General features: G+C 50.5%; 3 protein-coding genes across 6 annotated transcripts in view; 1 reads left to right on the top strand and 2 right to left on the bottom strand.

The window, feature by feature from the left end:
• ANO8 (anoctamin 8) overlaps nt 1-5,898 on the top strand; it is a 34,853-nt gene extending 28,955 nt beyond the window's left edge. For all 4 annotated transcript variants that reach the window (XM_072977840.2, XM_078379010.1, XM_072977841.2 and 1 more), the window contains one exon: nt 350-5,898. In XM_072977840.2, the coding sequence (XP_072833941.2) occupies nt 350-1,051 (702 nt within the window). In that variant the 3' untranslated portion in view covers nt 1,052-5,898. The remainder of the gene's footprint in view (nt 1-349) is intronic.
• Nucleotides 5,181-12,303, bottom strand: DDA1 (DET1 and DDB1 associated 1). The gene is made up of 5 exons (XM_072977843.2): nt 12,153-12,303; nt 11,007-11,087; nt 8,630-8,681; nt 6,984-7,045; nt 5,181-6,241 (listed from the first exon to the last, which is right to left on the bottom strand). Exons 1-5 carry the CDS (start codon nt 12,153-12,155, stop codon nt 6,131-6,133), a joined length of 309 nt encoding a protein of 102 aa, XP_072833944.2. The 5' UTR covers nt 12,156-12,303; the 3' UTR covers nt 5,181-6,130.
• A 1,160-nt stretch (nt 12,304-13,463) lies between these two features.
• On the bottom strand, nt 13,464-14,979 carry MRPL34 (mitochondrial ribosomal protein L34). Its single transcript, XM_020781208.3, has 2 exons — nt 14,846-14,979; nt 13,464-14,039 (listed from the first exon to the last, which is right to left on the bottom strand). Exons 1-2 carry the CDS (start codon nt 14,938-14,940, stop codon nt 13,730-13,732), a joined length of 405 nt encoding a protein of 134 aa, XP_020636867.3. The 5' UTR covers nt 14,941-14,979; the 3' UTR covers nt 13,464-13,729.
• Nucleotides 14,980-15,659: the final 680 nt, after the last annotated feature.

The following is a 15,659-nucleotide window of genomic DNA, read 5'->3' on the forward strand; positions in this document are numbered from 1 at the left end:
AGCCATTAGAGTGGCCCAGAGACCATGCTATGAATACTTGTTAGTTCTGGTAATAGATATGAAAATATTTTTCTGGGTTTTTTTTTCTTTCTTTTACCATGCCATATATAGTTTGCTTTTATCCACCACTTTCAGTATCCACTTGGCTTGGAACCAGTCCCCAGTGGATATGGTGGTCCTTCTGTATTTCTGATAATGAAGTTACCAGAAATGGCCCTTTAGTGGAACCAGAGACCCTGTTATCGGTGGTGTTTGGAATTATCCACGTTTTTCAGCATCCACGGGGCGGGGGTTGGAACCAGGCCGCCTCGCTTTGGTTTACTGACCTGTGGCCCTTCCTCTCCGGCAGAAACACGAGCGCCAGGCACAGCACCACTTCCAGCAGCAGCAGCGGCGGAAGCGGGAGGAGGAGGAGCGCCAGCGCCATGCTGAGTACCACGCCCGGAAGGAGCGCGAGGCCGGCCGCGAGGATGGCAAGGCCAATGGCCCCGGCGGTGGAGGCGGGAGCGGGCAGGAGCCCAGCCATGAGAAGAGCCAGGGCAAGGGGAAGGGCCCGGGGGGCTCGGGGCCCGGATCCGAGAAACCCAAACGGCCAAGCTCCTTGCTGGCTACCAACAACGTCCTGAAGCTGAAACAGATCATTCCTCTGCAGGGCAAGTTTTTATCCGGGACAGGGGCTGGCACGGGGGCCGCCCGTTCCCCCCAGTCCCCCACCAGCACGGACAACAAACTGCCCGGCTTCCTGAGCTTCAAATTCTTGAAATCGCCGGAGACGAAGCGGGAGGCCAACCCCGAGAAGGCTCCGTCGTCGCCCACCAAGTCCTTCAACCCCGGCAAGCTCTTCAATTTCAGCAAGTCAGAAACCGGGGGCAACGGCGGGGCGGCCCCCCTCCTGCCCCCGCCGGCCCGGCCCGGCCCCTCGGGGGATCCCGGGGAGCGGGGGGGCCCCTCCGGCCGGTCCCACCTCAACGGGCTGGTGGACGAGGAGGGCCCCGAGGAGCCTGAGATCCGAACGGTGGCAGAGGACGATGGGGGCCCCCCCGGTCTCTAACACCCACCCTCCAGGACTTGGGGGGGTGGGGACTTCAGGGTGGGGTGGGGGAAAGAGAGACAGGGAGGGGGCCGAAAGACCAAGCAGGGCGGTTCTTCAAGCAGGTATTTCTCTCCTTAAGCGTTTCGGGCAGCCCCATCAGTTGGGGAAGGGTCTCCTGTTACCGGCTCTTTGACTACGATTCCCACAATCCCATAGCTGGCAGAGGAAAGTGGGTGTTGTAGTGCACCATCCCTACCTGCTTTCCAGCTGTTGCTTTTCTTTCCTCTCCAAATGCGTTCCTTCTCCAAACCAAGCCTCTTTTTCTTTTTACTTCCACCTTCTCCTTTCCATCTGCCTTCACCTCTTTTGGGACGAGAGGACCCTTACTTGGGTCACAAAGCTCAGAATCCACCACATACCACCCTCTGGGCAGGTGACGGGCGCCCGACGGGGCCCACCAAGCAAAATCCCCAAATGGGTTTGTAGGAAACTTAGTGGGAAACAGGCGAGAGAACGTCCCCTCTGCTTAAAGAAGTCACCTCTGACTTGTGGGCGGCCCCACGAAGGAGTGCTCTCAAAAATGTCCCTTGTGTTTCTCCGTCCTGAGAGTCTCCTCTTCCAGCACTATCTCTTGTTTCCTTTGGCACTGGTCCCGCCCTCTACTCACCTCTGACTCTCGACCACCCTCTGAATGAATGATCTCCAAAATGCTCCCTGTTTCCAACAGCTCAGCTCTTGCAAGCTGAACTCAGTGGCTCCCATTAGGGAGTCCATCCATTGCATAGTTGATCTTCCCCTTTCTCCTGCTGCCTTCAACTTTTCCCTGCATTATTGTGTTTTTTCCCCCCAGCAAGTCCCGCCTTATCATGAGGTGCCCAAAATAGGACAAGCCTCAGTTTCAACATTTTGGCCTCCAGAAGACAGTTCAGGCTTTATTTGCTCAAAGATCCACTTGCTGGACTTTCCAGCGGTCCGGGGTTATCCGCAAAGCCTCCCTCTTGGACAGGTCGCTAGTCCTCATTGAGGCTCTAGTTCCCTTCTAGTGTTTGGGGCCTACCAAGAAACTCACCGAGTGGGTCTGAGGTGAGATTTGGGGGGACCGACCTGTGCTGTGTTTCATCAGCTGCTCTTTCTGGAACAAAGAAAGAGAGAGACAGACACCAATTCTAGAATCTGTCCTCGTATTTCCTCCCCCCTCTTTTTTCTGCTCCACTAAAACCGAGGGGGATTGAAACTCCTTCCCCTCTTCTCTGCTTGAAGAACCGTCCTTTAGAATGACGTGAATTGTGGCATTCAGGGATTCTGGGGAGAAAAAACTGAGCAACACACAGTTGACCTTTCTTGCACTAAAAAAACTAGCGAAGCATTTTACGCCATTCCTGCGGGGCGGAGGATCCGGGTGGCACCACTCCAGGTGATGCTCCTCAAAACGGGCCAGGTCGATTCCACAGTTCTGGAAATCATTCTGGTTGACTCCATGTTTTCTTTTCTATTTAAATAATAATAATTCGCTGGGTGGGTAGGTGATGGTTGGGGAAATGGCAGGTGAACAGTGGGGGGGTGGGGGGCACAGAGTTCCCCTTTGGGATGCGGGAGGACGCCGCCGATGATATTTATTTATTGCAATAAGAACTTTTGATCTGCAAAAGCCGTGTCAAGGCAAGAGGTTTCAGGTGAGGTGTTGGGTTCTTGAAATGGCTCCTTGATGGGAGGGCGTTTGGGGTGGAAGCAACGGTGATGCAGCGGGTGGATGGGAAGATTGGTGGGAGTGCAGATTTTGTACAGCTGGGCTCGGGGGGGGGGGAAGGCAATACATCATCCTCTTCGGAGGCTGTAGCAGCTCTCTATTCGCGAAGTTCCACCTGCCACTGTTATGAACAGAGTGGTGTGCCTGGCCTAGAAGGGATCGGGGCCAATGGGGCACAAACGCCAGTTTCCCAAACACACTTCAAGAAGCAGATGCCCAGGTGGGTCTTCTCCTGACCGCCCACGAGGACCGCTTTTGGTGGCTCCACCAAAAATAAGGGGGAAAGGGGTGTAGAGAGGAGCTATTCTTTGATCCCGCGCCCCCAAGCTAGATTTTGCTTCATGATGGCCTCCAACATCTGCAACAGCGGCCACATTTCCATCTTCCAAAAGAGAAAAAAAAGAATTTAAAGCCATTGCGAGAGGATCTGCCCATGGAAGGAACCACAGACTCCCTGTCAGGGGACGGTACAAAGCCACGTCCAGGCCCCACAGCGGAAGCGTCTCCTGGGGTTGGAGACGAAGGGGCGGACAAGCCAGGGCGCCTCATTTACGGCTGGAGATGTCTTTCCATGTGATCTCACAGCAATAATGCCACGTTCTGACAGAACGTGACACTTCTCTGCTCACCAGGTCCTCAAGAACGGAACCCTGGAACTCGGCCCCAGAAATGTGTGGGATTTTCGACTGGGCCTTGCCCGCCTCCGGTGAGCCTCCTAGTGCCACGTTCCAGATCGAGGAAAGAAGAATGAAGTTCCTCTTCGACGTGGGTCTCCGTGGCTCCCTTGTCCATCTCATGGGGGGTGGGGGAAAGTTTGGGTCTCCTTAGATCCGCCGGAGAGGATGGCGCGCCATTTGCCCATTCAACGCTACACCGCTTCTGCATTGCCTTAACCCGGGGAAGCATCTTCTGACGTCTGCCCACGTTTGCCAGAGCTCAGCCACGTCCAGGATGGGGGAAACCTAAAGGTTGCAACAGGAATCCTTAAAAAAAGTGGGGGTGGCTGGGTAGTGTGGGGGGGGTTTCAAGGGACCGTCTCCGCCAACATTTCCAGACCCACAGCCTCTTGGTTCCCATCCCGAACCTGCAGACCCCCGATGGCAGATCTTGAAACCCGGAGCCCTGTGCCTCCTGGCATCTGCCTGTTTTAAATGTCTTACTTTCCTGAGCAAGTACCAGAGGAGAAGGACTCTCTTGGGGGGGGGGGAGCCTCCCCCCCTCTTTATTTATTGCATCTTTATTTATTTCTGCAATCAGAGCAATGAAGTAAAACCAAGGGGTGGGACGGGACGGGGGCAGACAGGTTTTTTTTAAAGCTAATTTTTTTTGGGGGGGGGTCGTATTTTTGTAAGACCGGCAGAAACATGGAATAAAGCAAAATATATTTCAACAAAAGGGAGAAAAGTTTAATTTTACTTAAAATGTACAGTATTTTAAAACTCACCTTTTTTGCTTCCTCTTTGTTTGGAAGCTTTTAAGTTCATGGTTTGTATCTCTTAAGTGTGCGGTATACAAATTGTGGTGGTGTTGCCACACACACACACACACACACAGGTTGTAAAACTGCCCAGAGTGACTCTTGGCCCAATAAGTGGTATACAAATTACTGTAAATAAATACATTTTGAAAGGGGCAGAGTTAGCTTAGGGTCCCACATACAGGTTGCCTCCCCTCCAGGGAAGAGCGGCTGGAAGGGGTCTGTCCGTCTCCGGGCCAAGCCGGTTTGCTCCCTTTGAGCAGCAAATGTAACTCCCCCCGTTTAATTTTAGCACCCTGACTCTTAATGCCCTGGTCCCTACCTACCCATCCTAGTTTTGGCTCCAGCTAAATTTCTTGGGAAGCCCAAAGCTTATACAGACAGTCTTTTGGTTGTAGCTAGAAAAGAGATTTCATCCTTTCTCTCCCCAGTTGATTCTAATTTTAAGTCAGGTGATGAAAGAGAGTGGGATTAACGCTAAAGACTCCCATATTTGCGGGATCAGCACCCTGCTGATTCACTTACTCAGTCTAAAAATACTGTATGTATTTCTAAAATTGAGGTTACCTGAACTGGCCACCAGAGGACCAGAGACCATGCAATGTATAGTGTTTGCTATTATAACGGTGTTCCTTATCATCCACATTTTTCAATATCCGCAGGGGGACCTTAGCACCAATCTCAATGGGTATGGTGGGATCCGACGGTACAAATATAAAAACCAAACAGCTTTTCTCTCCAAGCAATTCCTGTCTCAATCTTGGGCTCCCTTTCAACACCCGCTGTTTGCACGCACACATTAAGAGTTGTCGCCGGACACTTTGATTCCACAATATCACCTCTGCCCCCCATCACTCCCCTCCCCTTTCCCAACCCAACCCTCCCAAAACTGGCAGGTTTTAGGCTCAGACGCTCAGCCGAGATGGTGAGAAACATCCTTATTTATTCTACTTCAGAAGTTGCACAGAGCTGGTCCAATCAGAGAGTGGTGTGTTTGTGTGTGCACACGTGTCAGAGAAAAAGAGACTGACAGCAAGCAGAAAAGGCTAGCATTTCTGATCGACAGCTGACGTGCGAAAAGGATCGGGTCATGAGGGGAAGGTAAGATGGGGAACCATTGCAATTCTTTTTTAAAAAAACAATAAATCAGAAAAACCAGGTGTTGATGTTAGGGGTAAACGGCTGGACCAGAGGGGGAAGCTGATCCGCCCCGCCATCCCGCTGACGTTTGTGGCTGCGTGAGAAAAGGCAAAGCGTGTGGGACTCACAACGGACACCCTTGGTCAGGGTGAGATAGAAAGCTTGATACCACAAGAGGGGCCGGGGTGTGAGTGGTCAGTCTGCCAGCCTCGGGAGAACATTTCAGGTCACTTGCAACATGGTGGAGGGTACTAGCCACAAAAAAGGTGTTTTTTATTTCTTTAAAAAAAGGCATTGATCACAGTTTAGACATTTCCCCCCCCCCCACTTGCTGTGTGCAAAGAGGCAGAACACAAGTGAGCATAAGTTATCCTAATACATGTGTATATACATATACGTATATATGTTTATGTATGTATATATGTATTAGGATGGAAGAAACCTTCTCCTGCCCCCCCCCAACAAAATAAATACATCGGCTCACACAAGTAAAAAAAAAAATTGGTTTGGGTTTGCAGGGTGAAAAGAGCGAAAGGGGTGGGCGGGAGGGAGGAGGAGGACGGCAGGCGGCTCACGGCGAGGGGCTTGCGAGTGTTCACGCCTGTTCCTGCGTGCACAGACATGTTGAAATACCAAAAAGGGGGGAGGGGGAACCCACACAGGAAGCGCCAGAAAATTTTAAACACCAAAGACAAGCAAAAAAAAAAAAAACCAAACAAACAAAAAAAAAGTTTTAAGTGTCCTCGTTCATATCTTGGCTGTCTGTCCGGGCGATTTTGCGGGGCGGGGCGGAGTTTTCTCCCTCTATTTCCACTTGTTCGGGGTCTCTCTTCTTTGCCGCATTCTGGATGGGAGTTGGGGGGGGGGGAGAGAGAGAAAGGAACGGAAGAGGGTCAGGGAAGAGATGAGTTTGGACCCAAATTTCCCTCCATGGTTGCCTTCGGGCCGTGAGAGCAGAAAGGTACCATTAGCATAGGCATCCTTCAGTCTCGAGAGACTATGGTAACATGCTCTGAATTGAGGAGTGTCCTCTCCAGAGCATGAAGCCCTGGTAAGGTAATATGGAGGATAGGCTGTTACCCAAGCAGCAGATCCCCCCTCTCCACATTGCTGAAATGGTCACATGGAAAGGCAAGAACCAATACAACTGGTTCCAGCAACGTCGCAGGAGTTGGCAGAACGACAGGAACTGCCTTTGGGACGCCGGCTCCGGATTTTGCCTCGAGGTTAACTCCTGATGCCTTTTCCATGAGTGGATATAGCCACAAGGTACCACCAAAAAAAAATGCCCCTGACTTTGCTTCCAGGGAGGAAGCCCACCCCAAGCAAAGCTGGGTCCCGACAATTTGAAATTTAAAATGTTAACAAATAATGTTTTTAGCCACAGAACTGCAGGAGAGCTTGGCGACTGAGGCATCTGGCTGTGGAGCCAGAGGTTGGGAGTTCGAATCCCCCACGGGGCTTCCTGGACGGGAGGGTCTATCGTGTCCCTCCGAGTTCTGTCATTCTCAGATTTTTTATTATTATCGCCCATTGGTTTAAAGCCGTCTGCACAGGCAGGATGCGAATGTGCATAAAACCCATACCTTTTTGTCCCACTGTTGATGTAGGTAGCGCAAGAGTATATTTGTCTTTTCTGTAACAATGACTGTTGGGGAAAAAGAAGACAGGAAAATCCGTCAGACCCACACGCAAGATCTAGCTGAAGGCTCGGGGAAGAAACGCAGATATTTCTCTCTCTCTCTCTCTCTCTCTCTCTCTGTATTTAAACGCCAAGGTTGCATTTCAATATCTTTTTAGTAGGGCTTTTATTTACCATTTTCAACAGAATGTAATCATTTAACCATACGGGTCTTTTTTAAAGGAGGAAGGCCGAAACATTTTAATAAATAAAGGAGAAAGGTTGACACATTTGATTCGATTTAAGGAGAAAGGTCAAAATATTTTGAATAAATTAATAAATATTGAGCAGACTTGGATACAAAGATACACTCTTCCACCGGAATCGATGCAACCATTTTCCGAAGGCGTTGCTGGGATCCTCTATTTCAGTGTAACCAGTATAAGAGAAAGGATAACTTGGCAGCAACCATTACGACCCAACAGATTTACTTTAGCATGGGTTTGTCGTGACTCTGACAAAGCAGGTATATTTATTATTTATTTATTTAAAAGAATATTTTTGCCCCGCTTCTCTCCATAAAATAATATAAAAAGGACCCAAAGGCGGCTTGGTAAAATAAATTTTACTTGCAAGGAATCTTCCAGGTGCCTCAAAGCTCCCGACACCCAGCCACGCCTGCTCCGTGCAAGGAGCTTACAAGACACGGGAGCAGAGCCCACGTAGTCCATGCAAGAGGGCGCAGGTTCAGTTCTTGGCAGCCACTCTGGAAGCCTCCAGTTTCTGAAAACTGCTTCGAAATAAATCCTGCCATTTATTCTACCTCGCAGAAGATTTATCAGCCACCCAAACAAAATCTCAGGGAGAAACTGGCCTTAATTCACTTTTATTTGCCACAGTCACACACACACACCCAGCACTTCCATCATCTGTGCCAAAACCAGACAAAATGAGCACCGGCTGGGAAAGGTGACAGTTTCTAGATTTAGGCAGGAGAAACCAGAGACACAAACACAGGCTGGAAAAAGGCAGCCTGACAATAGCCGTGCCCGTGGAAAGTCTTAGCAGGCCACAAGCTCAACATGAGCCAACAGGGGGATGCGGCAGCAAAAAAGGCTAAGACGATGCTCGGAGGCGTCGACGCGAGAACGGTGACCCAATCAAGGGGAGCGGTAGGTGTAATCTACTTGGCTTTGTTCAGAGCAAGAGCCGTTCAACAACAGGATGGACCGCCTGGCAGGGAGGCGGATTCTCCCATCTTGGGAGTGTCCGAGGGCCACATGCCAAGGAGTCTTCAGGGATGGGGTCTCCCGTGTCAGCTGCAGTCTGGACCCATGGACACCCCCCACCTCCACCCCACCTGTCCAACCCAAGCCATCTATGCTTTGCAGAGAGAAGGTTCAACCACCAGCAGCCCGTCGGAGAATCCCACTGGCTACCCTGGAGAGCCACTGTTTTAATCCAGCAAGCCATATTGGAGAAAAACCAACGTACAAATCAAATTTATAAAGCCGCTAGACACTCCCAAAGGTGGTTAACGCCTTAAGAGTCGGGGGATTCAGGCAACAGCTTCAACAAGCGTCGGGAGTCACACCAGAGAAGAAGACTTACTTTGTTCCGACGGATATTCCTGCGTAGGCAGATAGACGGAGGGCCTTCTGTTCTGCAAATTTCAAAAACATAGGCCAGTGAGATTTCTGGTGTCCGTGTGCGAGAAAAAGATGAACATCCAGTTTAACCAACGTTGAGGGAATCGGATGAACTGAATAAGTAAAGTTGTGGTGGCAGTGAATCTATTGTATTTAAATTACAGGAGAGGAGTATTTAATTCAGCATTAGGAAGAGTTCCCTAATGGCAAGAGCTCTGGACTGCCTTGCAGGGGTGTAGATTCTCCATGGCCATACAGTACCCTTCACTCATTTATTTAAAATATATTCTCTGTTAATAACAGCCAACACCTGCTTCATCCAGAGAGCGAAATTCCAGCTGTTGCGGGCCCTCAAGTTGCCTCCCATCTACGGTGACTCTTAAGAGGATTTTCAAGGTGTGCCAGATATTTTAAAAGTCCTTTTCCCAGTGGCATGTGCGCCCTACCCCAGCCTGGAGTTTTACCGGCTGAGCCTAGATTCGAACCCAGGTCCTAGTCAGCCACTCGTTCTTCCTTTGTTCGTGTCTGAAGCACCACAGAGCAGTTAATAAATACTGTAGATAATAAATATAAATAAATACCATAACATTACTAAGGCAGCCAAAGCCTGCCCCGTCCCTCCACTACATCACACCAATCCATAACAATTTCAGCTAAACAGGCTTAAACCTCATATTATGGCTGCAATAAGTAGTAGTAACAATATTTGTTATATTTGTACCCTACTGTTCCTCTGCCAAGGAGGCTCTGTTTTTATGTGCCATCTAGTCACCTCCGCCTCCTGGTGACCCCATGAATGAGCGTTCTCCAAAATGTATATTGCTTTTCCCTGCCCTGAGAGTCTCATCTTCTAGCACTATCCCTTGTTGCATTTTGCACTGTCCCAGCCATCTAGTTGCCTCTGACTCATGGCCACCCTATGAACGAGCCACCTCCAAAAGGCCCCATCCTCAACAGCCCTGATCAGCTCCTGCAGTCTCAAAAGTCTGTGGCTTCCTTGAGAGAGCCAATCCATCTTGTATTTTGGCCTTCCTCTTTTCCTGCTGCCTTCCACCTTTCCCAGCATGATGGCCTTTTCCAGAGAATCTAGCCTTCTTATGAAGTGCCCAAAGTACGACAACCTCAGTGTCAACATTTTTGCCTCCAGAGAGAATTCACCCTCAATCTGATCCAGGACCCACTTGTCTGTCTTTCTGGCAGCCCAGGGTAATTTCAAAGCTCTCCTCCAGCCCCACATTTTAAATGAATCCATTTTCCCCCCTGTCGGCTTTCTTAACTGTCCAGCTTTCCCACCCATACCTTTACCGTCCTCTTAAAACATCCTAAAACCAGCATGTCGAGTCAAGCGTGGCGTTGTTAAAACCAAACACAAGTGTGACAAAAATGACAAGTCAGTGAATGGATAAAATCATCGTGAAAGGTCGGTATCCTAAGCAGATCCCTCTTCAAAAACTCTTCCTAAAAACAAGAGAAAACAAAAAGCTGGACTGGAAAACAACCAGAACAGTAAAGGAAGTAGATCCCATCATCTGGGAGCCATGGCTGGTATCGGGGAGCAGTACAATGTGTAAATAACATCATCATCCTCTAGGAATTGCAGGGTTTGCCCTAATGTGACACAGAACAGCGAGTAAAAAGGCATGCAGTCCCATAAAAGACATCACTCACTCTTACAGATAGTAAACGAATTTCTCCGTCCTTTTCACAAATTAATTGAGAAAAATAAAAGGTTTAAAGAGGGGCGACACAAAACCAGGGTATCTATATTTGGTAGCGTCTCTATTTCTCCCTCATTAAAAATAAAACTTCTCCCCACAACCTTTTCAGAATAAAACCACCACATGTGGGAAGCCCATCCGTTCCCTTTCCCTGATATTTGGGTTATAAACACATCTTGGGTTGTAATTATTTTTAATTCCCTAAACGGATCAAGGCAGCTGCTCACAATCTGAGTATAAGGGGAGGTTAGTTCACTTTGTTTACGGATCCTAATTCTTGCGGATGGCACTGGGGGGTGGAGGAGAACCCTGATTATATTTTCCGCATGCTTCCACTACATCGACTTTTTCCAATATGAGGGATTGGGTCTGCGTGTCTTTCTCGTTCCGAACAAAACCCTGGCCTGACGAGCTACTTATCGCACCAGTGCTATCCTTAAATATTATTTTGCTGCCAGAAAGAACACATAAGGTGTGTGTTGTTTACAGACCCTTAATGGGACTTTTGTACTTGTGTGTGTGAACCTATTGAAAGAGCAGCGCAGCGTGGCCTCAAGGATTCGGGGCCGCTTTGTGTAGGATTTACACTGAACAGGTTAAAAACAGGGGAAGTTCACTCACCGACGCTTTACAGACGGAGTCCGCGTGAAACCGGCTGAAGTTGGTTTTGTTGTAAACCGGCAACCCTTTCAGGAAGTCCGCCTAGGTTCAGAGAAAAAGCCACAAGGGGTTAGAGAGGGGCCATGTCATTGCGGGGGGGGGGACAGTGTTACAGGGTGGGTTGTGTGTTGCTGTCCCACCACCGGGATCCCTTCAGCTTTTCTGCACCCTCCCCACAGGCTCAACGAATGACCCCCCCCCAGCTGGGGACCCCAGAACCTGAAGGAGACCCCACACCTGCTCATAAAAGCTTGAATGCTTTCTGGTCTTCTAGAGTAAGTTCCCCTGGATCTCAACCCCGAGACAACCCCCCAAGTCCCTCCACCCTCTCACCCCTCCCAGAAAGACGTTTCTCCCTGTTATACAAAGGAGGGAGCCCCCACCCCGGGGGGGGGGGAAGTCTCCAAAAGGCGAGGGTTCCTCCCGCTGGCCCATTAGGCAGCTGTTGAGGGCTGCCTCTCCCCCCCCCCCCGCCCCAGACCTCCCCATAGGGCGCCCATTATACAAAGTGGCCCTAGAATCCGCCCCCCCCGGAAAGGACCCCGCCCAGCTTCGCCCCATAAGTAGTTGCCCTCTTTGGCAAAGCGAGGAATGGGAGAGTGGGAGTGTGTGTCTCGGGGGGGGGCACCCCTTGGGGGAGGCCGAAAAGACCCACGGGCCCCTCAGGCGACACAACCCCCCCAATGACCCACAACCCCGCAGGGGGGGTGTAGTTGGGGGCGGGGGTGTAGTTGGGGACGGGGGTGTGATATTGTTCACCCCCTCCTCAAAGAAAGCCACTCCCCCCCACCTACGCAATAGGGAGGGATACTGCGCCAGGACCCACCCCCCACTCCACCCCAAACAGGACTCCCCCCCTTTGTGTCCCTCCCCTTCACGGGGAGGCTGATTCCCCCCCCACTCACCCCCCTAGGACCCTCCATTTTTCCCCTCCCTCTCACGCCCCTCCCCTCCCCATGAGGACCCCCCTCCTCCTCCTCCTCCCCATGGGGTGTCCCTCCCCCAACGCCCCTCCAGAGCGCCCCCAAGGGACCAGGCACGCCCCCCAATAAACCAGCCCCCCTCAAGGCACCCCCCACCCCCAAAGCCGAGGGGGCGCCCCCTTACCATCTTCCCGGCCCGGCGCCGCCTCAGCAACTTTGCATCCCCCGCCGCCCCCCCTCCGTTTTCCCTTCCTTCCTCCCTCCCTCCTCCTCCTCCTCGCCCTCGTCGTCGTTTAGGTCCGCCGCTCGGCCACGCCCCTCCAGCGGGCGCTCATTGGGCCGGCCAACGCGGAAGCGCTCGCGCCATTGGCTTCTGCGGACGCCGCTCCCAGGACCAGCGCCCGCCTCCCTCCCTCCCTCCCTCTCCCGGAGGAGAAGGGAAAGCTGAGCGCAAAGCACCCGGATGAGGAGACGAGAGAAAACGGGGGGGGGGACTTCCGCTGGGGCATCATGGGAAATGTCGTTCTTTTTCTTTCTCTCGCCTCCATCCTTTCTGCCTTAAGAGTCTTTTTCTTGTCCTCTTCGGAGGCGCTGATTGGCTAACTGGTTTTTTTTGCGAGATGGGGGATTAAAAGGGACTTACTGTACTTGCAAAGGCAGTTATAAATGAATAATAAAATAAATAAAAACAACAGCCAGGGCAAAAAAAATCAATGTTATTAATCCTTCTTCTAAAAGAAATTAACTATAATTAACAATATCCAACAATAAGAATAACTAAAGAAACAAGTTGGAGGCAAGAAGAGGACGACAGAGGACAAGATGGTTGGACAGCATCATCGAAGCAACCAACATCAATTTGACCCAACTCTGGGAGGCAGTGGAACATAGGAGGGCCTGGCATGCTCTGGTCCAAGGGGGTCACGAAGAGTCGGACACAACTTAACAACTAAACAAGAACAAAAGAAACCAAAACAAAAAAAGTTAACTAACAAAAGAACTCAACGGGAAAGAAAAATGTAAAAATACACAATGCTGGCTCCATCCAATGAGTTATTAATATTTAATTTTTGAATTTAATTCACTGCTTTAAAGATTTAATGGTTGTGTTTTTAGTGACGTTAAGCTGGGGGTAATGATATTTTAATTAAATAATCATCTCTGAATGGTGTGGGAATTTTTAAAGTAAACTCCACTGATCTCCTCCAATAATAGGATCCTGGCCTAAGAGACCTGCACTATATAAAAGCCTGCAAGGGTTTTTTTTGGGGGGGGGGGAAGGGGGGGGTAAGAATGCTCACAGTGATTACACTCTTTATGAAAATGGATCTCTTTCCACCTAAAAATATTGACTCCCTCCCTGCTCTGTTTTAAACAAATGTTATTATTTGCTTTGATGGCATGGGTTTTTTTAAAAAAAGGCAAACTGTATGTCATCATCCATGTGAGCAATACTAAAGCATTATATGTGTAATAAAAGAAACAGGACACCAGATTTGCTGGGACACAGGCAAGCTTTTTAATAACAACATCTCTAATTCCTTTTATAAAAGAAACATGGGTGACGGTTCGTTCATCTTCATGCAAGGAGGGTTAGTTAATTGATTATGCTTGAGGTGTGGATCCCAGTCCTTCTAGGCAGAAAAGAGCGACCGCAGCCAGCACCCAACCAAGGGAAGGCTCCAAGGATTCGGACTGGAGGAAGGATTCATCACCACCTTCTAGCCAAGGTGCAAGCAGCCTTGCCTCCTCCTCCGTGCTTCAGTGGGTGAGGGATATTCTGCCTTTCTGCATCCGGCGCAGGATCACGTCAATCCCACTGCGCGATCGGATCCGTTTGATCCACCCGTGCTTGTGTTTCCGCTTGATATTCGAGGGCTGGTACTCATTGCCGCGGGCTCTAGACCGGATCTGCTGGCGACTCCATGGCATAAGCAGCCCAGGGAAGCCAACTGGCAGCTCCGGGGCCTGGCAGGGGTCAAGAGGCCGCCTCCAGGCTGGGGAGAAAAGGGTTCCGATCCCACGCTGGTGGAAGATGGCGGCCAAAGCTCGCTGCATCAGGAACAGAGACCTGAAGAGGAAGAGATGGCGGGAAAAAAACAAAGAATTACACTCATCAAGTCGTATATAAAGCGAGCTTTCAAATTAAACTTCTTTCAGTGCGAGATTTCCTAGATTACAATCCACCTCCTCAGACATAGGAAGGCCTACATGAATGCGATGAACGTCCTCCCCAGAGAGACGAGAAGGAGCACAGCATCATAGAACCAGCTTCTTGAATGCACTTTGTGCACGCCCAGAGGCAAGCCTTCCAGCAATCACTCGTAATTGAAAAAGATATTTTATGTGCAATGCCAGCGCGTCCAGTTGACCAGAGGCACTCTGTGCATGCTCAGGGGGTTATCAACCCACCCAGGCACTCTGTCTATGATCAGAGGTTATGACAACCCACCCAGGGCACTCTGTGCATGCTCAAACGGCCTTTTTCTTACCAGCCTCCTCCTCCGACCCTAGCCAAGGCTCTCAAGCTCCGCTCTTTCTACAGGCCAAGTACAGGCCCGCCTATTGGGCTGCTCCAGGAGAGCCAATCCAAGACAAGGTCAGAGCGGAAGGGGCGGGCGTCCCTGGCCGCTCTACTCTCTGGGTAGCGTAGTTTTTTCCGCCCACCGCCGCACTTTCCGCGCCCACCGGTTCCCTCGGCGGGCGGCGAAGAGGAAATGGCGTCACTCCACAAGAACCTGCTCGGACCCGCCCCCTCTTTTTGAATATCCCCACCCCCAGCCACCGGCCTCTGGCCAATGAGGCGCCTGCTCAAGTTTCCCCCTCCCGTACTCTCAGGGAGGAAGCGGGGGGGGGGAGGGAAAAGGGGCACGTTACCCAGAATCCCTCGCACGCCGCAGCGACGTAGAAGTAGGCCTGTTATTGGCGTAAGAGGGAGCCTTCTGCGCCCGTGGTCTACAAAGAAAGCTCATTTCTACCCATCTCGCTGCCCACGGGCCTCGTTGCGACAGGAGAGCGCATTCCCTGAGGTTATGTAAGGCAAGGGCAGGAAGTAGGCTTTGCTCGGGCTTTCTGCGGGCGGGAACTCCGCTTCCCAGCATGCCCTGCAGCCAAGGCGCCTGCGCAGTGCTCGCCCGAGGCAGCCCAGGGGTTGCCGGCGGACCTTGGCTTCGGAACTGACCGAATGTTTGAGGCGCAAAGACATTAAAAGTGTCTTAATGTCTTTGCGCCTCTAACATACGCACACGCTATTCTTATCTAGTAATCTACAACTTGTATAATAATATGGCGTGATATACAGAAATGCAATTTCTCAATATAATGCGAAAATATAGTATAGTCATCATATACTATACATTTAATGTATTGTATAATATTTACTATAGTTATTTATTATATTATTAGATTAGACTACTGTAATGCACTCTACGTGGGGCTGCCTTTGAAGCTGATGCGGAAACTTCAGGTGGTGCAGAATGCGGTGGCTAGACTCCTTACTGGAGTGAGAAAATATCAACATATCTCTCCTACTCTGGCCATCCTGCACTGGCTGTCCATCTGTTTCCGCATTGACTTCAAAGTGTTAATGCTTACATATAAGGCCCTAAACGGTTTAGGACCCTGATACTTGGCGAATGCCTGCTGCCACCTAGATCTACTCAGATCACCCGCACGAGCCAGGAGGTGAGGC

This window comes from Pogona vitticeps, chromosome 7, assembly GCF_051106095.1.
Source record: "Pogona vitticeps strain Pit_001003342236 chromosome 7, PviZW2.1, whole genome shotgun sequence".
NCBI classification, from domain to species: Eukaryota; Metazoa; Chordata; class Lepidosauria; order Squamata; family Agamidae; genus Pogona; species Pogona vitticeps.